General features: G+C 38.2%; 4 protein-coding genes across 9 annotated transcripts; all 4 read right to left on the bottom strand.

The window, feature by feature from the left end:
- Positions 1–2,739: 2,739 nt before the first annotated feature.
- Positions 2,740–4,873, bottom strand: LOC132205198 (uncharacterized). The gene is made up of 6 exons (XM_059634137.1): positions 4,598–4,873; positions 4,436–4,506; positions 4,035–4,346; positions 3,651–3,971; positions 3,365–3,592; positions 2,740–3,246 (listed from the first exon to the last, which is right to left on the bottom strand). Exons 1-6 carry the CDS (start codon positions 4,719–4,721, stop codon positions 2,740–2,742), a joined length of 1,563 nt encoding a protein of 520 aa, XP_059490120.1. The 5' UTR covers positions 4,722–4,873.
- A 1,891-nt stretch (positions 4,874–6,764) lies between these two features.
- Positions 6,765–9,516, bottom strand: LOC132203488 (integrator complex subunit 11-like). The gene is made up of 12 exons (XM_059631299.1): positions 9,260–9,516; positions 9,099–9,196; positions 8,862–9,047; positions 8,595–8,810; positions 8,417–8,538; positions 7,910–8,300; positions 7,745–7,858; positions 7,554–7,685; positions 7,309–7,491; positions 7,104–7,252; positions 6,934–7,054; positions 6,765–6,877 (listed from the first exon to the last, which is right to left on the bottom strand). The coding sequence occupies exons 1-12, from the start codon at positions 9,285–9,287 to the stop codon at positions 6,824–6,826; spliced, it is 1,794 nt and encodes a 597-aa protein (XP_059487282.1). The 5' UTR covers positions 9,288–9,516; the 3' UTR covers positions 6,765–6,823.
- Positions 9,517–10,136: 620 nt separating this feature from the next.
- LOC132203497 (uncharacterized) lies at positions 10,137–15,316 on the bottom strand. The gene is made up of 3 exons (XM_059631311.1): positions 15,243–15,316; positions 14,870–14,972; positions 10,137–11,539 (listed from the first exon to the last, which is right to left on the bottom strand). Exons 2-3 carry the CDS (start codon positions 14,892–14,894, stop codon positions 10,941–10,943), a joined length of 624 nt encoding a protein of 207 aa, XP_059487294.1. The 5' UTR covers positions 14,895–14,972; positions 15,243–15,316; the 3' UTR covers positions 10,137–10,940.
- Positions 15,317–15,947: 631 nt separating this feature from the next.
- LOC132205071 (uncharacterized) lies at positions 15,948–22,379 on the bottom strand. Of its 6 annotated transcripts, none has more exons than XM_059633929.1 (7): positions 21,888–22,379; positions 21,484–21,696; positions 20,792–21,380; positions 20,466–20,728; positions 20,181–20,382; positions 20,031–20,094; positions 15,948–16,659 (listed from the first exon to the last, which is right to left on the bottom strand). In XM_059633929.1, the coding sequence occupies exons 2-7, from the start codon at positions 21,662–21,664 to the stop codon at positions 16,612–16,614; spliced, it is 1,347 nt and encodes a 448-aa protein (XP_059489912.1). In that variant the 5' UTR covers positions 21,665–21,696; positions 21,888–22,379; the 3' UTR covers positions 15,948–16,611. The 6 variants fall into 6 exon arrangements, with proteins under 6 accessions (XP_059489912.1, XP_059489907.1, XP_059489906.1 ...); XM_059633924.1 differs by having other exon boundaries at positions 15,948–16,675; positions 21,484–21,693; XM_059633926.1 differs by having other exon boundaries at positions 16,534–16,675; positions 19,948–20,094.
- Between the last annotated feature and the right edge of the window lie 201 nt (positions 22,380–22,580).

Below are 22,580 nucleotides of genomic sequence, written 5' to 3'. Positions count from 1 at the left end.
AATCGCCGAGCAGCCGATGATTTCCAACTTCCAACACGTGCGGCTTTTTTTAGGCAAAAGGAAAAGGGCACCAAACACCCGTAGTACGCACGCAGGCGCAGGTCGTAGTCGTAAAACCAACGCTACCAACCCAACAACCCATTGCAACAACCTCATTACAGCACCATTTGACGTTGACCTTGAATATAAGAATAACATTACAAGGTCATGCGATCTGATCGCTACAATGAGATCCCGGAGCCACGCCCCCTTCCCTTGGCGCGCCATGCGCCATCTGGCAACTCTGCCGCTCGACTCATCATTATTTTTCGATCTTCATTTGGGTGACACAAATTTTAGTCCGCGAGCCATCAAATTCGGAGAGCTGTGATGGGCAACTTGTGCTCGTGCTGCAAAAAGCAGGTATGATGTGGGCCGAATTCGGCTCGGGCAACCTTCCGTCTCGCACGTTAACCCCTTTTCCGAGCTATTCGTCGGGCAAATCGGGCCGCGAGCCGAAGCGAACGGCTTGCAATTAAGTGGCGGGCCCAACTACTCCGCCCTGTTGCATTCCCGAGACGTTTGTCGAGAATTCTGGCGCGCCGCCAAACCACCGGCCGCATTTTTGAGCCTTGGACTTGTTAAAATCACAGAGTGGAACGCGATCGGCCTCCGGTTCGACGCTGGAAGCCGAATTCCGAGGCGAAAAGGGTGCGACCGCCCTGCGCTTTTGTCTCTTTGTTAGTCGCGGGGGCGGGTCTGAGAGTTCAGGGGTCGCGAACTGACCCTTTCCGAGCCTCTGAAATAATTTGGTCCAGCTATGTCACGAAAAGACGAGAAATTATCTAATTGTGTCTTTTATAAATAAATTCATAAAAATCCAAAAAGTGATACAAAAATAGGTGCTGTCTGCTGTGATTGCGTTACTTGGTAACAGTACTCGTAGTCCGTGTGTTGAAACGCCAAGTTGTGGTTTTAAAACGGTTAGTTTATGCGGTTTGGCAAGGCGATAACCAATTTGGAACGAATTTTTTTAGGTTTGGGACGTGCAAAGACTAACGAAGCGCAAATTCTTTCCTCGAAAGCAATTCTAGATGTCTTTAATTAAAATTAAAATTTAATTGTTTGCAACTTATGTTAATTAATTAAAATTTTCCTGAATAATTTCAGAACACATTCAATTTGAAATCATGGATTATTTCAAATCCACATCTTCAGTGTTAATTCCAAGTGCCGAAATAGAAATCAGGTTAGAAACGAAGTTTGTTTCATTCTCCGATGTCTTGAAAATGCCATGAATAATTTTTTATGAATTGAGACTTTTTAATTTGAAAGTTAATTAAGACCACTTTGACAAACTCATTTCAATGTCGTTAATTTTTTATCTTGAAAGGCTTGATGATGAGGTTTTTTTCAATAACAATGAACTTAATCATATTCAGGGCGTTATCCTTTGATATTATTTGAGTTAAATTAGTGTAATTATTGAATAAATTTCTTGAGTCTCGGAAATTTATTATGAGATTTTAAGAATATTTCTAATCGCAATATAAATTCTTTGCTTTTGAAGACTCTGACTATCTCATTCAGTTAGTTCTTTAATTTTTTTCCATTAAATTGTTATATAAAATTTTAATACAATTTTTATTTGCAAAATAATTTTTTATATTGTTTTAAAGTTAAGTTTTAATTATTTATGATTCTAACGATGGTCAAAGAAGCAATTAAATTATTTAATTTTTTGTAAACACCCGACCAATTTAGCAATTTAGTTTGCAATGTGTCTTTTGATTAACTTTCTGTTATTATTTGGCGGTCACGTCCAATTAAAGTCAAATGGAGCAAAGCCAGTGACAATCGTGATGGTCTGACAATCTTTCCATCAACATCTGCCGCGAATTAGATCCACCCGCCGCTCCACCCGATGTGTGCATATTGCAGAGAGTGTCATGTCTCTATTTATAGCCGTAAATGCTCGGGATGGAAAGCGAAAGAGCCTTGAACCGCGGCGTGATCCTCTTGCTCGCTCGCGGTATCTCTTTCTCGCGGCTATTTCTGTTTGGCCTGCTAAATCAACAGCCGCCGTCAATATTTGTGTCTCGATTCCAAAGTCGCTTGAAACAAATCGCTGCACCCCGCGGCTCTTGTTTTTGCAGCGCTTCGTTTGCGTATTTTTTTAGCGCTCCCGTGCAAATCGTGCGCGACGGGTGACATTCAATACGCGCCCTCATTCCTCTCCGCCTCGTTTTCTGCCTCTCTGCCTCCGATCTCACGCGCCCAGGTGGAAAATTGTTCCCCTTTGGCCATTCAAATCTTTTATTCAAATTCAACGAATCTCTCTAATTTATTGAGAATTGTTAAGTACAAGCATAGAAAAAAATTAAGAGTCGTTGGAATTGTGCTTTAAAATAAAAAGATAATCACTGTCGATCACAGTAAAATTTATGTTAATTTATTCTTGTAGGAAAATTTTCAAATAGTTAATTTTGGAAGAAAAAAATTTTAAAACTTTTTAGAGGATAATTTTTTTGAAAATAGAAAAATCCTATTGTTTTGCACAGTTTTGCTAAATTTAAAATTTCCATTTAAAAGTTAAAATTTTTATATTTAAAATATCCAAGCATTGTTTTTTTACTCAATTTCTGAATCCACGTTAACTCTCTATTGAAAATTAAAACAGAAACTGGAATCCACTTTTAAAAACGCAATCGAGACACAATTCTACACAGAAAATTAACAAAATTTTAATTCTCTCTATTGTCACAAAATTCCAACGTTCCTCAAAGCTCTTCTCGTTGCCGCGATCAATCTATCTTGGTACTTCAACGCAGAGGTGTCCGCGGTCTGGTTTGCCGGTTGCACTTGGCAGTCGGGCTTGAGTTTTCGCACGCAGTAGTGCTGCAATTGCGCTTCGTGCAGTCCAAACTCATAATATTCGCCCCAGTCGACCGCAGACCCAGACTCGGCCAAATAGGATCTGCTGTAGTGGTTGTGCAGCGCGAAGACCGTTTCCGTCGAGTGGAACGACTTGACGTAGTAGCCAGGTGGCGACGGGTCCACCCTGCGCACCACGTTCTGCAAAATGTGCATGTAGGGAGGAATGTCCGGAGAGGGCGACCATCGAGTTTCGCTCGAAATGTCCATGAAATAAACGTTGCGCGCCACAAAGTTGGAGTACGTGACATTCTTGATTGCCTTTGCTTTTGGAATCGCCATTTTAAATATCAGGTCGTGCCAGGTGTCCACACCGTTCAAAGGTATAATCACCTGTGGAACGAAATTTTTGTTCATCAAATTCGCACAGGGACCTCATTAAAGCGATGAAAATGATATTTTTATGATCATTGAGTTTTTGAAATTAATTTTTTTTTTATAAAATAGGTACCTCGTCAACGTCAATCAAAACCATGTAGCGGAAAGAGTTGTAGTATTTGTAAAAGCAGTCATTGTAATCGATCAAATCCTGGATCCACTGGTACATCCCGTTTTCGCCCATTAATTGGTTCATCAATTCAGGCACATTTGGGTAGTTTCCTGGCATCGTCATCGGTACAACGTCCACGTTCCATGTTTTTGAATAATATTCCAAAACCTTTGAGATATTTGGGTGCACCTATAAATTTAAACTTATTTTAATACAAATTTTCTGACGCATTAAAAATTTTTAATACCTGCAGTTGATAGAAAATTATTCTGTTTGCGCCCAAAATCCTCAGCAACTCGATCCACTCCACCAATCTGATGGCCATTTGGGGATGGTTATTGAAGTTCAAGCTCTTCACGCACACCGCGAAATCTTGCTTTTCTCCCTGCAGACGGTTGTCGATGACTCGTAGGTTGTTCGTTGCATTTTCGCACGGCTCCTGCACTATCGACACCGAGTCCGGCACCGTCCCAAATTTAGTGGGCACCATGCAGCTGAGGAGGTAGGGCCGCAGTGGAATGTGCAGGTAGCCCCACTCGGCCTTCAGCAGGTATTGAAAGTGGAAAACCTGTCCAATTTTTACACTTGAATATTTTTCAAAATTTATTTGGTAGAAAAATTAAAAATTTACCCTGACAATAATGGGTCTGGTGATGTTGGCGAACCAAAGCTGGCAGTAAACGTGTCTGGAAATGTTGAGGCCAACTTTGTCGATTATGGTCAGCACTCGGACCATCGGCGCAAACTTATTGGGCCAGGTGCGGTTGTCGTAATAGGCGCCGTACAGATAATAAGTCTCATTCTCCAAGGCTTGAACTTGCCAGTAAATATTATTGAATCTGATGTCCAATGGCTTGACATAACGGGCGCAAGAATTGTTAAACTGAGGCACGTCTTTTTGCCAGTGGAAGGTCATGGGCAGATTTGGATTGGTGCGCTTGACCTGAAATTTTGAAATTATGCAAGAAAAATTGAATCATTTTTTTTTTTAGATTTTTTTATGCTGGAAACACAAGAAAATTTCCTACTCACCCCTTCTATAATCAACTGTGGTGTGATATTGAATTGGTCCAATCGCAGTTTCTCTTCAAATATGTTCATGACTAAAATTTTTAGGCAGCATTAAAATTTCAATTTCCCAAAGTTATTTTATGGTTGTAATTTTCTTCTTCATTTAGAAAATAATCGTCTTACTTCTAAATTTGATTGTTTGGTTCACATCCAAAAGAACATGGCTAAATAAAATCGTGCAAACCGCAAAACTGATAAACACAACAAACACTCTTTTCAAACGTCTGTTACTCAATTTTGGAAGCATTTGACAAGGCGGTTGCTTGCCTCTTTTAAGAACTTCTAAAGCAAGGACTTTATGTTTTCAAACTACCTCGGAAGTGACGCTGTCGAAAAGCGTTTTCGTGTTTGCTATCTTTTTTAATTGCTTTCCACGGGCCCGCTTCACTTTGTACAAAATGAAGTGGGGTTTAAATTTTATCCATGAGTGATAGGGCTTTTATTTTGTAGTGCAATAATATGTAAAAAAAAAAATAATAAAATAAATCTTAAGTTATTAAACTTTAATTTATTTATTACTTTGAAGAATTGGCACTCGAGGAGATGATTATGGAAATAAAGAGATCAGGCTTTAACTTCGTTTATATTTTTTTTATTTATTCAAAAACACAGTTTCGGTCACGGTTTGCGACCCTATTTTATGGGCAAGAACAATAAAAAAAATCACAGCAAAATTGAAAAACAACAAATTAAAAATTAAATGAAAATTGAATTCTTGAACTAACAAATTCAAGTATTAATTTTTATGTTAAAATGTGGTATTTTTCAATTTTGCTGTTTTTTTTTTAATTTTTTTATTTTTATTTTTCATGCTCATGAAATAGGGTCGCGGACCGTGACGGAAACTGGTTGAACTGTTTTGATTTGGAATAAAAACAAATTTTTTCGCAATGAGGAAAAGCCTGATCTCTTCATTTTCATTTATTATTAATTTTAATGTTCAAAAAAAAAAAAAAAATAATAATTGTTTCTAATGTTTCTATCTGGTTTCAGGGCAAAGACCCGCCCAAGGATGGCAAAGGTGATGAAAAGGACGCCTCGGAAAAGAAGTCCGACGGCATGGAGATCCCGAGCATAGCGGACCAGGAGCTGCAGTACATTGACGAGGATCCAGGCGAGACCAAAAAGCAGCCAGAGGTATTGCATGAGTAAATCTAGGAATAATTTGTAATTTTAACGATCCACCGTCTCGCTCTCTTTCTTTCTAACGTGGTAGTAAATGCACCGAGCAGGTCCGCAGCAGCAGAAGCAACACCCCTGATGCCACCACACTCTCCTCCATGTGTAATTACTTTACGGACTGCACGCCTGCCACTGCTGTGAAGAAAGCATTCAACGTCGACGAGCGCATGCCAAAATTTGTGTCGCCCGGTGCTTGGGACTCGAGGTGACTTTGCATTGCCAACAACTGGACGACTGAGGCAGCACACAATTTTTAGAGAACTGATCAAACTTGACGCAGCCCCGCAGCACTCTTTCATAATGTTTCATCTGTCGCCTCATTAGTGACGGGAAAAGTGCCCTCTTCTTCGCCTCAAATTCTTGTAACATGGTGCTCTTGCCAATATTCTCACGGTACAAAAAAAGATGCATTTTGAAGAAGACCGAGGCGCATTTCCCGCCACCTTCATCACAATAACTCATCTTTTCGTTCACCTGCTTTTACCTGTTTGTGGAACAAAAGCCGTCGTGTCTGGTTCATTGCTAAATTTTGAAACAAATCACCGGATCAAGCACGCAGCTATATGCATGTACCAAGCTAATTGTCCTATATTTTACAACAACTATGTATAATATGTACAACTACTATTATGATTTTATCTGTCAGTGTTTTAATACTCTTCGTCTCGCCTCAAGACTAACTGCATTTATTTTTTGAAAAATTACATCTGCATACAAGCAATAAGATTATCAGCGCTAATTGCTTTTTATTAATGAATGGAACGAATTGACGACCACTGTTAGAGCACACACTTGATGAAATTACTGTTCAACAGGAGATACAATATACATGTGGTTCAGAATGGAAAATAATCCTATTTGCCAAGCACCTGCCTTGAATTTTAGCAGCGGATAGAAAAATAAAATAGGCTGCTTGCCTTTGGAAATTTTTAAAATTTGGCATAATACGAGTGCTGTTAAAAAAATCAATTGATTCGATATTATTAAAATAAAATGAACTTTGTGAGACCTTTAAATACTGTTCTCATCTCGTTTGCTTGGAGAATCTTATAAGTTATTGAGATATTGATGTTTACCACTAATAAATCCTAGGTAAGAAAAATGCCACTTTATTATTTTTTCCTTACCAATTTATTATCCTTAGCTTACATGATTTTTTCGTTTTTCCTACCTACTCAGAGTTTGCAGCAATTTCAGAATAAAACTTCCCAGTTCCTCATCCTGCAATTAAAAATCTTATTGAGATTAAGTTGAAAACAATCAGATTTAAATCTGACCTCATTTGTCCAAGAAACAAGAATGTTTTTCTTGTCATTCTCGGAACTGTCGACATTCACAATTACTGACTCTACAGATACTGCGCCATCCGTAAGCTGCACATTCCAATCTTCCAACCGACTAAAGGAAGCAATTGTAAAAAATTATTACACTGCAAACTTTGTTTTACCTCTTGATCATTTGGTGGAGTTTCTCTGCAGTTTTATTTGACGGTCCTGCGTCATCGACTGTGATAGTGGAAGAAAATCTGAGCACATGTCGAGCGATGCCTGCTTCTCTGCATGCCTGTTCTACGTCCATTAGACACATGGAGTGGGCCTGCAAAATAACAATACACTTTATTTCAGCTCTGATATCAAACTCGAGTGATGTACATTGTCCTTCATGACGAGAACTCCATGCAAGATACGCTGCTTCTTAGGGTCAGGTGGCTGTCCATTGTACGTTTTGGCTTCCGATTTCAAGAGGGGGAGGGAAACGTCCACCGAGATTGAGGGAATTGTGGAAATTGTGCTTGTTTCTCCATTTGCTGGTGTGTAGCAATTGACGCCAAATTCCTGACGAAAAAAAAACAATATTTTGTTCCATAATTTGGTTGAAATCAAAATGATCTTTGCACCTGTTCAATTTTGTCCTTTAAAAAGGTCATTTTGCCGCCTTCCCCGTGAACCAGCATCACATTCTTAGGCTCACAGTACTGAATCAACTGCATAATGCCCTTCGCATCAGCGTGCGCTGAGAATGACATGTACTGAAATACATAATGTAGAAATAAAAATTTACATTTTTTAAATCAAGCCTTTTTGTTACCTCTACGGACATTTTTACTTCAACAAACTGCCTGTTTTCGAATTCAACTCTTTTGGCTCCATTCAAAATTTTATGTCCAACTGTTCCAGCTACACAGTAACCAGGCATGATCACCTAAAAAATGACAAGTTGATAATGTATCAAACAAGTTGAAAAAATATGTACCATGTTGTTTTCATTTGGTGCCCACTTTTTGAAGATGGCCAGAGAGAGGCCGGCGTGCAACATTCCAGGCGTGGCAAACACTACCATGGGCCCTGGATTGTCGATGTAGGACTTGTCAAACGGTTTTATGTGCTTGAAGTCGAACATGTTACGCTGCACAAAGGTCTTTCTGATCTTCTGATTTGTCCATGTGATGAACATTTTGTAGTAATTGTTCGCCTTCTCTGTCAGACCAAGAGCAAAGTAGATCGGAGACTTGAGATTCATTCTTTCCCAGTAGGTTTCGAGAAGAATGCAAAGTTCTTGCGCTCGTCCAAGAGCAAAAACTGGAATCAGAACTTTGCCGCCTCGTTCAACACACTCATGCACCTTTTTGAGGAAATCTCTTTCTCTGAAAAGAAAATAATTGTGTTATTGTTTTAATAAAAAATAGTTAAAAATTAGCAAGCAATTTAAAAAATGGGTTCAAAGCAAATAATTAAATATTTCAAGAATAAAAATAATGACCTGCATCTTTTTGAGTCTCGAATGGTGGTGGCATAGGTAGATTCTGTGATAAGCAGATCAGGTCTGCACTTGTCGATCCACGCAGCACCCAAATGCCTGTCTGGAGTCATGTTGTAGTCACCCTGGTTTGGAATTATAAAAAATTACAGAGAAAAAATATTAGAATAAATAATTTTACTGTGTAGACGACCGACTGAGATCCAACGGTGACCCTGAACATGCCAGCGCCGAGGACGTGGCCTGCATAGTAGGCCTTAATCTCAAGGTCTTTGTCCACCATGACGCTCTGGTGCAAAGTCACAGCAGTGACTTTCTTCATGCAGTCTTTGATGTTTTGCGAGGTGAAAAAGTTGCTTTCGCCTTTCCGTTCGACTGCAACTTTCCTCATGTCCTCCTTCAAGTGAAAATAAATTTTAGTCTGCTTGTTTTAATAGAAGAAATTTACCAAAAGAATGGGACAGATGGCCTTGGTTGGATGTGTCATGTAAATTGGTCCTGAGTAGCCAAACATTTCTGTTAGGAAGGGCAGAGCACCACAGTGGTCCAGGTGGAAGTGTGAGATGATGACGCAGTCGAGGTGATTGTCAAGAGGCCCTTCAGGCGCCAGGTAAGTGAAATCAGGGAATCGGCGCTGTAAAAAAGAGGTTTCTTTAAAACATGATTTGAAAATTTTTATTCATACTTCATCGTTAAAGCCCATGTGCATGCCACAGTCAAGCATCACGTTTTTCCCTCCGATCGAGAGCAAAATGCAGCTTCTACCCACATCTTGCCCGGCACCTGAAGACAAAATTCCGTTGAAAATGTAACATTTTTTTAAATTGTAGAATAAGTTTAAGTTACCAAGCGGCGTGACTTTGATGTCAGGCATTTTTCCTCCGATTAGCGATTAACACTGGTGTGTCTGGTGTGTGCGCATGCAACTCGTAAAAAACTAAACATAAATGGACCTAACTGTGTTTAAATTTGCAACTTTAAACACACTTATTTTTGAAAATATAAAATTTTAGCCGTCTGTCTGAACTCTCTGAAGCAACAAGCTCTGAAGCCTGGCCGTGTTTATTTTCAAATTTCAATGCTGCTCAGCCACCAAAACAACAAAAAGTGGTTCACCACGCCCACTTCTCGGCCAACGCGATGATCGTATTTATTTTTTAAATATTTTTAGCGCCAAAGCAACGTGATCAGTGTCAAACACGCACCGTCGCCGTATTTTATTAAGGAAATAATTATGTAAAAAGAAATATTATAAAAATGATAATAGGCATTTTGCACGAATTTTGATGTTTCTTAATTGTCAACCTACAAAATGGAAACAATCTATTTTCTACTATTTTCAGCATTATTTCAAAATCTTCGAACTTATTGAAATTTTTTACTTAAATATCATGATAATTATGTCTGCGTCTACATCTGATTTATTGATTTCATTTTCAAAATTTAAAATGAGAAAAAATATAGATGAGCATGGTTTAATTTTAAATTTTTGATGCCAAGTTATAGAGGATCAGGTTAATTAGATTAGAATAATATATTATGCCAAATCAGCCAAAACCAAATGCAAAGAAGTTGCAGATTCCGTTCTGGGGCTGATGCCATAATCGATTAAATAACATTAATTTAAACAGAAATGTTTAATATGGAAATTGCACATTTTATGGGCTCTAGCAATATAGGATCATCAAACATATTAAACTCATTGGTTTTTTTTAAGCAAAATTTATGCTTTTAAAGTTTTTTATTCTCTTTCCAACATCTTATAAATTTACAGAACACAGAAAGAATCAATGCACATACACACCCACTTCCAGTTAATTTTGGTTAATTTTAAAATATAATGTCATTAAAGAGCGCTTATCTACACACATCTACTGTTAAATAAAAAATAACAGAATTTACAGATTATGTATGAGCTGCAAAAAGGAAAACACACCAGTTCAATAACTGCAGTATGATGAGAAACTTTTCTCACGTTAATATTACTCGCTATCTCTTTACAAGAAACTTTGCTAAATTGTACTGAGGGCAGCATTAAAGATCAAAGATCGGCAATGCGTTAAAAAATAATCTTTGGGGTTATGGGAGATTCAGACCATATTCTCATTTAAATCAAGCTTAAGTTGCTTACATAGCACATAAATTATTAATTAGTGCAAATAAAGATAAGCCAATGGAAACATATAAGGGCATATTTAACTTAAATTAGCACATTCTAGTGCTCACTAGTTTTCAAGTATCAATTCAAGTCAATGTACTTGAACACATATCATCATAAGTAGAAGTTTAGCTTTGGAGAACACAAATTTATCCTACACTATTACACCCAGTTAAAAAAGTCACTAGTGATAAATTGAAAGTGCCTGATGTTTTGTCTTCCCACTTCCCACTCTTTTGGTGCAAGTCATCTTACCCTTGCAAGCTGGAGAGTACTTAAAAGTGTAAACTGTATCTTTAGGTGTATTTACTTTAATTTAACTGAAATAAGGCAAAATAATTTAACTATCAAGAAAAGGAAAACTCAAGTCTAATCGATGATAATGTCCCCATTGACCTGGTTGTTGACACCCTTTGCAATAGTTAGGGATTTCCTAATAGGATATGAGTGTTCAAGCGTGGCAAAGGCATCCCTTCCTTGGAAGTCAAAGGGAATCTTATCCCCAATACTTATGTAGACGAGGCTGGCCAGGCGCTCCTTCAGCAATTGAAGCAAGTAATCTTCGCGGGGGAAATTACTGCTGAAAAACAAGTTCACTGCCTCCTTCGGCTTCGAAGGCAGAAGAAAGACATCCGCCTGAGCGTCTGGCAGGACATCCAGGCTCTCGAAGAACCAATCGGGGACCAGCAGAGTGTCCTCTGGAGCCTGGTCTGTCATGTATCCACCCATGCCTGCGACAATCATTTTGCCATTGATCTTAATCTTGAGCGCGATGGAGTTGGCTTCATCTTCCAAGTCCAGTCTTTCCATCAGCTGCTCGAGTGGACCTTGAAGATCTCGGGAAAGGACTACCTTTCCGCCGAAGACGAGCGAGTCGAAATCTGCAGAAGTCTGAATTTCCGCCTTCGACGACATCTTGATGAGTTTCAGGTTTCTTCTAAGGAGGGTTTTCGGGATGGCCATGATTTCTGTAACATTAAAAAATGTGTGTTATATTTAAAACAAGATTTTTGTGAAGTATAATTCGTATCGTTTTTTTTATTAAACTATGGCTTTGAGTTAAAACAAGAACCATATCACCGAGAAAAAAGACCTGCAGGACTCGCAAGCATTTCATGTTAGACCGACTGGTCTCACATACTTGTGATTAAAAACCTGCACGCCTCCTTTAGTTAAATGTCGCTTGAAAATTTTAAAATACACGACTGTTATGCTTTGGTCGACAATGATCGAAAACCTGGTTAAAATTAGAGGAAAATATTCGTCGTTTTTGAAAATTTTCATGGCAATTAAACCAATTTTGTTATTAATAGACGTGCTGGTCTCATATTAGACTTTAAAAAGGCCAAAACGACCCCATTGCGCGTGATATCACACCAGGAGGACTAATATTCGCGTGATATTAATCCAGCCGGTCTATAATCAGTTTGATAAAAGACCAGCAGGACTCATATCACAGAGAAAAAAGACCTGCAGGACTCGCAAGCATTTCATGTTAGACCGAGTGGTCTCACATACTTGCGATTAAAAACCTTCACGTATCCTTTGGTAAAATGTCGCTTGAAATTTTTAAAATACACGACTGTTATGCTTTGGTCGACAATGATCGAAAACCTGGTAAAAATTAGAGGAAAAAGTCGTCATTTTTGAAAATTTTCATGGCAATTAAACCAATTTTGTTATTAATAGACGTGCTGGTCTCATATTAGACTTTAAAAAGGCCAAAACGACCCCATTGCGCGTGATATCACACCAGGAGGACTAATATTCGCGTGATATTAATCCAGCCGGTCTATAATGAGTTTGATAAAAGACTAGCAGGACTCCTTAGATATGGCACTGTGGTGCGCGTTAGAGCAGGTTTAATTAGTATTAATTATTTATTATTAAATGTGCATAGCGCCGGCGCGACTAGTAGAAGGCGCCGGATTCAAAACTAAGAGCTCGCGCAGTGACGACTGCAGCGCTCTGTTCTGTATCAATGGTGTTGAAATAAAGTAACACAACGCTCGAGACTTTTAAAAGAACCAGACGTGTTATATTTTCTCTCGCACTTCAACCCTCAGTTTATGGCGGACATCGACGCACTACCTTCGGCACTCCTCAACCTCAGGATGGCCGACCTGGCCATCCCCAAAACACCCTGGGTGAGGGCCGGTCCCGGGTCCCGGGAGTGTAAACCCCATCTCGAATGTAGTACTAGAGGACCGCTTTAACGGCCAGAGAGATAAAAATTTTCACGGGATTGATAAATTAAAAATTAACATATTTACAGGGCTATTCAGAACGTAATAAATAATAATATAATAACATAATAATAGATAATATTTGCAGCAGGATTCCCTGTTTGATCGGCACATTTACATTTTAAAATATTTTCCACGTGTACCACTCTATACTAATATAGTAATTAATTATTGTACTGACAGTAATGAACCAAATGTTTTTATGCTTGCACAATCCACTCGTGAGGAAATTTTTAAATTAACAGTTAACGTCAATTGTGTACTGGGAAAAAATATATATGGTTCAGAAAAAAAGAATTAGTTAAGCTTTACCAAATATCTGTACTTGCAAATTGATTTCTGAATAATTTTCTTGTGTTCCTTTCCAATATCATATTTGGACGGCAATAATGGAAAACAATTTGTTACAGTAACTCTTCTCAATTTTGCACGTTTTTCTGAGTGTAAGTTAAGATTTGCGAATGGTTCTTGCATTCTTAAGCTCAAATAAATCCCGAGAAGCATTAATTTTTAAAGTTGAAGGTTGGAACTACAGGTTACGTTTTTTCCGGGAAAGATTTTATTAATTTTTCAAGCTTTATCCACGGCAAAGTCCATAAAATTATATGTACTTTGTGCACCAGAAAATAAGTAGAGAAATCCGCAACCCCTCGCCAACCGACCGACTGCAAGTGCTGTGTGGCTTGAAAGGCATCGAATTACAGAGAATAGTATAATTTGGTTAAAAAAAGTCATGAGTTTTACAAGACTAAATTAAAAAAAATAAGACAGAAATAAATACCAAATTATATACTAAAGCGAAGCAGGAAACTTGGAAACTGATAGTGCATCAAAACTATAGTGAGAATATAATAGAACACGCTTGAGAATGAAAAGTTAAGAATAAATCATTTAGAAAATGAAATGAACGAAACCCATGGCTGCAGCGTAGATCCCTAGATATTGACTTTTGCCTAGCCTACGTGTTGAATGTGTGTAGTTATATTGCACTGAACATCCCCCACCCCCCCCCCCCCCCCCCGGTTAAGTTTTATATAATTCCATACGCTCACTTTTATTTTTTTTAATTTTTTTCCTTTTTTTAATTAAAAAAAATTATACCAGGTCATTAAAATAAGAAATTTAATTACGACCAAATTTCAAAAAAAAAAAAAAAAAAAAACTGAAAACAAAAATACTGCGGAAATAATTGAATTACAAATATTAAAAATGTTAATACTGAATATATTTATGAATATTTACAAATGCTACCAAAGATAGTATTTCTAAAGGTGAAAAAGAAAAGTGCTCGGAATTTATAAGTTTGCACATTGAGAAAAAAAATTCAATTAAAAAAATGAAAGATCGATCCGCGCCCAGTGGTAGGCATCTCCTCGCATGGCCGTGCGAAGGCCAAACGCCGGTTGCATAATAGCAGGGGCGCGCCGGCACGTTTTACCTCTCCCATCCAGCACTATTATTTTCGCATCGAAACACAGTAAACACACCCCGGCGAATATCACGTCACCCCGTCGGCGGGCGCGACCCGGCGGCCCGACCCTTCGGAGGGGGCGCCCTCGCTGACACCCCCGGACTCTTCGTATCGCCGGCGCGCAGCACCGTTCGGCCCGTACGGCCTCGGGACGCGTTTTCTGCGGCCTAACCGGAACGAAATCTGTAAATCCGGTGATTAGGGTCGACGCGCAATTTCACTGCCAACACGCCGATGCCGTCAAACCGAACGGCGCACCCGTAGCAGCGGACGAGTTACGTTTGGCGAGGAGAAGGTGCGGAAAAAAGTGCTAAAACCGGCGGTTTCGGGGCCGCGGCGCCGACCCGGGCCGGCGGGTCGGCGCCGCCGTCTAGGTATTCGTGGGAGGCGCAGTGCCGCGTCGTCCGAGGCCCTTCCCGTAAGGTTTCACCGGTCCGATAGGAAGCGGCCAAAAGGCGGCAAATTTAGAGGGGCCGGCGGCGCCGAACGCGGCGCCGCGGGTGGGTTCAGAGGTGGCGAAAGTTTGGGGGCCGCGCGAAGAAACCGGGCGATTTCGACATTTTTTTCGATTCGGAACGAACCTATGAATATGTAGTCGATCAGCATCAGCAGGTACGGAAACGGACCAGCTCTTCCTGCGCGAGTGCTCGTCAGGGTCAAGTCAAGACACACGCAGCAGATAGTCTGAAAGAATAAACAAAATCAGTCATGGGAATGTTTGCAGGACAGCAGAAACAATTTATTCTTTAATTTCAAACTGCAGAAAAAGTTAAAATGCAAAAGAAAATTTAGAAAACATAATATGAATCGAACGATCTTATGAAAATTTTTTTGAGTTTCAATTTTCTGGATGGAAAATTAACACCCTAAATCTAAAGCAACATGTATAAAAAATGCATCAAGTTGAATATTGGAAATTAAGGAACAGTTTAAACATAGCTAAAAACAAATTACCTCTTAAAGGACTGACGAAAATGCGATTTGAAATTGTCAACATTATTTTGACAACCAGAATCCAGAATGCTTTGCAGAAACCGTGGGGAACAACAAAATGGCGGCCGCCGGCATCAAGTGCCAACCGAACAAATTTCGCAATGACGTCACCCACGGTGAATCAACCAATAGAGACAAACAAAATCGAAAACTACTGCGATTTTCCTTGATGGCGATTTGGTTTGGTTGATCGCGAGGTGGGCCACATATTAGATCCGAACAAAATAAATTGAAAAATAATTTCGAATGAAATTTTATAAAATTAAATCTTGATAATTCTTTGACATGACCGTTTTGTTGAAATCAGTGGATTAAATTTTTTCTAATTTTCTGTGACGCCTGAGACATAAAAAATATAAAAAGGGTTTACTTCAGGAGAATGGTGCCATTTTTTTTTTTAAATTAATGCAAAAAGGTCGCAGATTTTGTATGGGCTGATAGTTGATACTATACTCAATTGAAATAACATAAAATTTTAAGCAGAAAACAGTTAATTATGGAAATTGCACATTTTATGGGCTCTAGCAAGTTTTTTTTAGTCAAATGAGAAATTTTTTTATAGTTTTTATTTTCTTTTGATCGTCTTGTACATGTACAAAAAGTATCAATGCACATATACACAAATTTCCAATTAATTATGGTTATTAATTATGTATGTCATTAAAGAGCACGTGCAAGGGAGAGAATGACAGAAATCATTAAAACGAAGCGCAATATCTCTTTATCTACACACATCACTTCTGTTTAAATAAAAAATAACAGACTATGTATGAGCTGCGAAAAGGAGAACACACTAGTTTTTATGAGAAAATTTTCTCACTTTAATATTACTTAAAATTGCTACCTCTTTACAGAAACTTTGCTAAATTGTACAGAGCGCAGCATATAAAGATTGGTAATGCGTTAAAAAATAATCTTTGGGGTTATGATTCAGACCATATATTCTAATTTAAATTTTAAATCAAGCTCAAGTTGCTTATATAGCACATACATTATTAATTAGTGAATATAAATATAAGTCAATGGGAACACATAAGAGTATTTAACTTAAATTAGCACACTCTAGTGCTCACTAGTTTTCAAGTATCAATTTCTCAACACATATCATCATAAGTAGAAGTTTAGCTTTGGAGCACACAAATTTTATCCTATACACTATTTCACCCAGTTAAAAAAGTCACTAGTGATGAACTGAAAGTGCCTGACGTTTTGTCTTCCCACTCTTTTGGTGCAAGTCATCTTACCCTTGCAAGCTGGAGAGTACTTAAAGGTGTAAACTGTATCTTTAGGTGTATCTTCAGTGATGATCTTCTTGATAGAGTTGAGAAACTTAGATACAGCTTGCAGACACACCTCGATCCTCGGATGCACAACGGTACTATCAGGGTGGCTCTCTTTGAAGAGTTGCTATGGAAATAAAGTTTTATAGTCAAAATAAAAACTTTTAAGGAATTATTGAAAGACATACTTGACAGATTTATGATGCTGAAGTTAGCGTCATCCACATCCACATCCACATCCTCATCCACATGTGGATAGAATTGTTCCGTCAAACTCGAGCCTCATATATCGCCATAAGGTTAACATGTCCACATCCACATCCACACCGTGTGGATGACGCTATCCTCATCCACATCCTCATCCTCATCCACATCCTCATCCACATCCACATCCTCATCCACATCCACACGTAAAAATATTTTAAATTGAAATTAAAAAATAAAAATAAAAAATAATTTTTTTTTAATTTTTGTCAAAATTAAATTAAATTGTCTTGTTATCTTCTGTAATAATTATCACATTTAAAATCACGCTAAAAAGTGTTTATCCACACGTGCACCCTCCATCCACACCGTGTGGATGACGCTATCCACATCCTCATCCACATCCACATCCACATCCTCATCCTCATCCACATCCACATCCACATCCACATCCTCATCCACATCCACATCCTCATCCACATCCTCATCCACATCCTCATCCACATCCACATCCACATCCACATCCTCATCCACATCCACATCCTCATCCACATCCACACGTAAAAATATTTTAAATTGAAATTAAAAAATAAAAATAAAAAATAATTTTTTTTTAATTTTTGTCAAAATTAAATTAAATTATCTTGTTATCTTCTGTAATAATTATCACATTTAAAATCACGCTAAAAAGTGTTTATCCACACGTGCACCCTCCATCCACACCGTGTGGATGACGCTATCCATATCCTCATCCACATCCACATCCTCATCCACATCCACACGTAAAAATATTTTAAATTGAAATTAAAAAATAAAAATAAAAAATAATTTTTTTTTAATTTTTGTCAAAATTAAATTAAATTATCTTGTTATCTTCTGTAATAATTATCACATTTAAAATCACGCTAAAAAGTGTTTATCCACACGTGCACCCTCCATCCACACCGTGTGGATGACGCTATCCACATCCTCATCCACATCCACATCCTCATCCACATCCACATCCTCATCCACATCCACATCCTCATCCACATCCACACGTAAAAATATTTTAAATTGAAATTAAAAAATAAAAATAAAAAATAATTTTTTTTTAATTTTTGTCAAAATTAAATTAAATTATCTTGTTATCTTCTGTAATAATTATCACATTTAAAATCACGCTAAAAAGTGTTTATCCACACGTGCACCCTCCATCCACACCGTGTGGATGACGCTATCCACATCCACATCCACATCCTCATCCACATCCACATCCTCATCCACATCCTCATCCACATCCACATCCTCATCCACATCCTCATCCATATCCACATCCACATCCTCATCCACATCCTCATCCACATCCTCATCCTCATCCACATCCACATCCTCATCCACATCCACACGTAAAAATATTTTAAATTGAAATTAAAAAATAAAAATTAAAACTAATTTTTTTTTAATTTTTGTCAAAATTAAATTAAATTATCTTGTTATCTTCTGTAATAATTATCACATTTAAAATCACGCTAAAAAGTGTTTATCCACACGTGCACCCTCCATCCACACCGTGTGGATGACGCTATCCACATCCTCATCCACATCCTCATCCTCATCCACATCCACATCCTCATCCACATCCACATCCACATCCTCATCCACATCCACATCCACATCCTCATCCACATCCACACGTAAAAATATTTTAAATTGAAATTAAAAAATAAAAATAAAAAATAATTTTTTTTTAATTTTTGTCAAAATTAAATTAAATTATCTTGTTATCTTCTGTAATAATTATCACATTTAAAATCACGCTAAAAAGTGTTTATCCACACGTGCACCCTCCATCCACACCGTGTGGATGACGCTATCCACATCCTCATCCACATCCACATCCACATCCTCATCCACATCCACATCCACATCCACATCCTCATCCACATCCACATCCTCATCCACATCCACACGTAAAAATATTTTAAATTGAAATTAAAAAATAAAAATTAAAAATAATTTTTTTTTAATTTTTGTCAAAATTAAATTAAATTATCTTGTTATCTTCTGTAATAATTATCACATTTAAAATCAGGCTAAAAAGTATTTATCCACACGTGCACTTTCCATCCACACCGTGTGGATGACGCTATCCACATCCACATCCACATCCACATCCACATCCACATCCTCATCCACATCCTCATCCATATCCACATCCACATCCTCATCCACATCCTCATCCTCATCCACATCCACATCCTCATCCACATCCACACGTAAAAATATTTTAAATTGAAATTAAAAAATAAAAATTAAAAATAATTTTTTTTTAATTTTTGTCAAAATTAAATTAAATTATCTTGTTATCTTCTGTAATAATTATCACATTTAAAATCACGCTAAAAAGTATTTATCCACACGTGCACTTTCCATCCACACCGTGTGGATGACGCTATCCACATCCACATCCTCATCCACATCCACATCCACATCCTCATCCACATCCACATCCTCATCCACATCCTCATCCACATCCTCATCCACATCCACATCCTTATCCACATCCACACGTAAAAATATTTTAAATTGAAATTAAAAATAAAAATAAAAAATAACTTTATTATTTGTTGTGTGGATAATATTACTTAATTTTGAGAAAAATTAAAAAAAAAAATTTTTTGATTTTTATTTTTTAATTTCTTTTTTCAAATATTTTTAGGTGTGGATGTGGATGAGGATGTGGATGTGGATGAGGATGTGGATGTGGATGAGGATGTGGATGAGGATGTGGATAGCGTCATCCACACGGTGTGGATGGAGGGTGCACGTGTGGATAAACACTTTTTAGCGTGATTTTAATTGTGATAATTTTTACAGAAGATAACAAGATAATTTAATTTAATTTTGACAAAATTAAAAAAAAGTTATTTTTTATTTTTATTTTTTAATTTCAATTTAAAATATTTTTACGTGTGGATGTGGATGAGGATGTGGATGTGGATGAGGATGTGGATGAGGATGTGGATGGGGATGTGGATGTGGATGAGGATGTGGATGTGGATGAGGATAGCGTCATCCACACGGTGTGGATGTGGATGTGGACATGTTAACCTTATGGCGATATATGAGGCTCGAGTTTGACGGAACAATTCTATCCACATGTGGATGAGGATGTGGATGTGGATGTGGATGACGCTAACTTCAGCACGGTACAGATTTGGAGAAGTTCTTCTTGTGATAATTCCTCGATCTTCTCAATTTTCTTGCAGTTGTTGCTTCTCACCCCAATAATGGTACTGCTAATATTCCCTGCCAAACACCGAAGTAATTTTGGGAACATGTTCCTCCTGGAAAAAAGTAATAAATACAAAAATAAAACCTGCTAGTTTTCAAAATATAACAAATTTAAGTACTATTTAATTTCTTAACCTACAGTTTATATGGTTTAGTAGCCGTCTTTAGTTCGAACATCTTGTATTTGCTGAACTCTTCTAGTTCTTCCTCTGAACGAATGGCTTTGAATTTGTTTTGCACCAGCAGGACATGATCCCCTACAGTTACTTTGTCCACACTGTACAGCTCAGACTCTCTTCTATTGAAAGGTACATCCAATTTTGGCAGCTCATTCGGTCCATCTATTTTAAGAATTAAAAAATTGATAATAATTTCGAATTATGTGCATTTAAAAAAAAAATCAATAAATAAATCAAATACATACTCGACAGGACATGTTTTAGAAACATAAATCCAGCAGTGCTACTGTTCAAAGGCAAATATGCACCCTTGAACTCTTTTGTCTCTGCTCTTATGCTCTTCTCTTCGTCCGTGTAAAACGTAGAGAGGTAAATCTTCCCCTTCACTTTTACAGCCGAAATGATGAAGCCGAAGCTGTGTTCAAAATCAAAGGTTTTGTCGTGCAAGTAGGGTATACTCATGATGTGGTCAAGTTCTAATCTAGAGCACACAAAACCAACATCGGGGCTGTTGAAAAACACATGCAAAAAAGTCAATTCAAACAATAAGCCTAAATAAAGTAAATCTTACTAGGCATGCTCAAAACTTGTTGGTTTTGGGAAATTGTCCATGACCCACATGGTGATCTCATTAATATTCTCATTTATGTTGACTGGAAAATTGCGCAAGTCTTCAGGTTGCATGATGTTCAAATCTAGGTTTACATTTGAAGGGTCTTTAGGCAGGTGAAGATACTTAGTGGCAACACGATTTCCACAAAAGACACCTTCGCTGAGTCCGAAAAAGTCTTTTCGTTCTAAACTCCACCTCACATTCCTCCCCAGATCTGTAGTTGCTGTCTCAAAGGTAGAAAAAGTGATATCTTTCAACTGGGTTAAGTCTGCTCTTTTATAGTTTTGACAGTCCTTGGGCCCTTTCTTGACTTCAAATCGGGCTTTTCCTTCGTCATCAGAGTCATCCGAGAAATCAGACTTGATATCTGTGGGTCTGCTTGCTCTCCATGTATGCCGGACGTTAACATTCTTCAATTTGTCATTAGGCGTAGATCTCTTCTTTTCATACTTTTTGCACCACGAGTCTGCAGAAGAGGCCACTGACACTACAGACAGTGCGGGAGAAGTTGATCTTTTGCTGGCTGGCCCTCTACTCCAGAAATTTTCTAGATTTATGTAACAGAAAATTTCCAATTATAATCTTACAATTTTAGGTATATATACATAAAATGAAAAAGTATAGTGTGCATGAATGTATAATAAAATTACCTCGAGATTGAAATGTAGTTACTTGTCCTGTCCCTTGCAATGCAATTGGTCCGAATCGATTGACTTTCTTATTTATGTCCATGTTATCCTCTAGTTTCATTCCGTTGTTCGACTGTCTACATAATCTGTCCATTCTGTTTTTGTTCAGCAGGTTCGCGTTGCCGAACTTTGGTTGCTGCATATTTTCAGTTAATGCTGCGAGTTATGAAGCTGCTGAAAATGAAAATACACATAAATAATAAAAACAATGCAGACTCAAGCACATGAATGAAAACATGACTGTGTGGACTTGTGAGTGCATGCGTAATACTGGACACAGTGGCCACAAAACATGCTTTATTGGACAAATGTTGTGGAAGTTAATTAATTATTACATAAATTATACCAATTATGTACACATTTACCAGAAAATATTCTGCATAAACGGAGAAAGAAGAAAGTGTGCTGCATGCTGTCGAAAATCAGGGGAAGTACCGGAAAGTGAATACGATTCTAACGAACGACAAAAAACAAGTTCATGCGTGTCTTAGCAGAAAACCAGCGTGAAAACGCGCGGCAATGGACGGCAAAGGCATCAAATTACGCGCACTAATATCTACTTTGAAAAGCAGCAATAAACTGTTATGCACCTGCAATACTCAATCGTTAGTAATTAGTAAACTTATATTTGTTAGATTATACATTTTAAAATTTCTAAGAGTTGCTAAAATCGCCCAATACTTATTACAAGATTGCACCAAGGTCAGGTAAAATTTGTTACAAAGTTTTGTTGCAGATGTAGATGTCCTCGCGCATAGTCGATTTTCCACTGGCGTGCAGTGCTGACCTCTGGTGAGGCTGGCGCGAACCGCCGCCGGCGACAACAAAGAGAGGCAAAGCACACTCGGTGCTCTGGTTCGGCGCCAGCCCGTGCTGCTTGTGTGTGCCTCTCGTCGGCGAATTGGGCCCCGAATTCGGCAGTTTCGCACGTTCGGACAGTTGGAGAATCGACGGTCGGTATCGGGACGTCTGCCGCGTCGTCGCGCCGCCGAGTGACAGCGCCCGCGTTTTCGGCGCCGCCGCCACCGTCGACGTCGGTCGGCGGCGACACGTGTGTG

Source organism: Neocloeon triangulifer, unplaced genomic scaffold (genome assembly GCF_031216515.1).
Source record: "Neocloeon triangulifer isolate White Clay Creek 2 clone unplaced genomic scaffold, ASM3121651v1 ptg000002l, whole genome shotgun sequence".
Taxonomy (NCBI): domain Eukaryota; kingdom Metazoa; phylum Arthropoda; class Insecta; order Ephemeroptera; family Baetidae; genus Neocloeon; species Neocloeon triangulifer.
The sequence above is the reverse complement of the archived record's forward strand: the minus strand, read 5'-3'. Positions and strand labels throughout refer to the sequence as shown.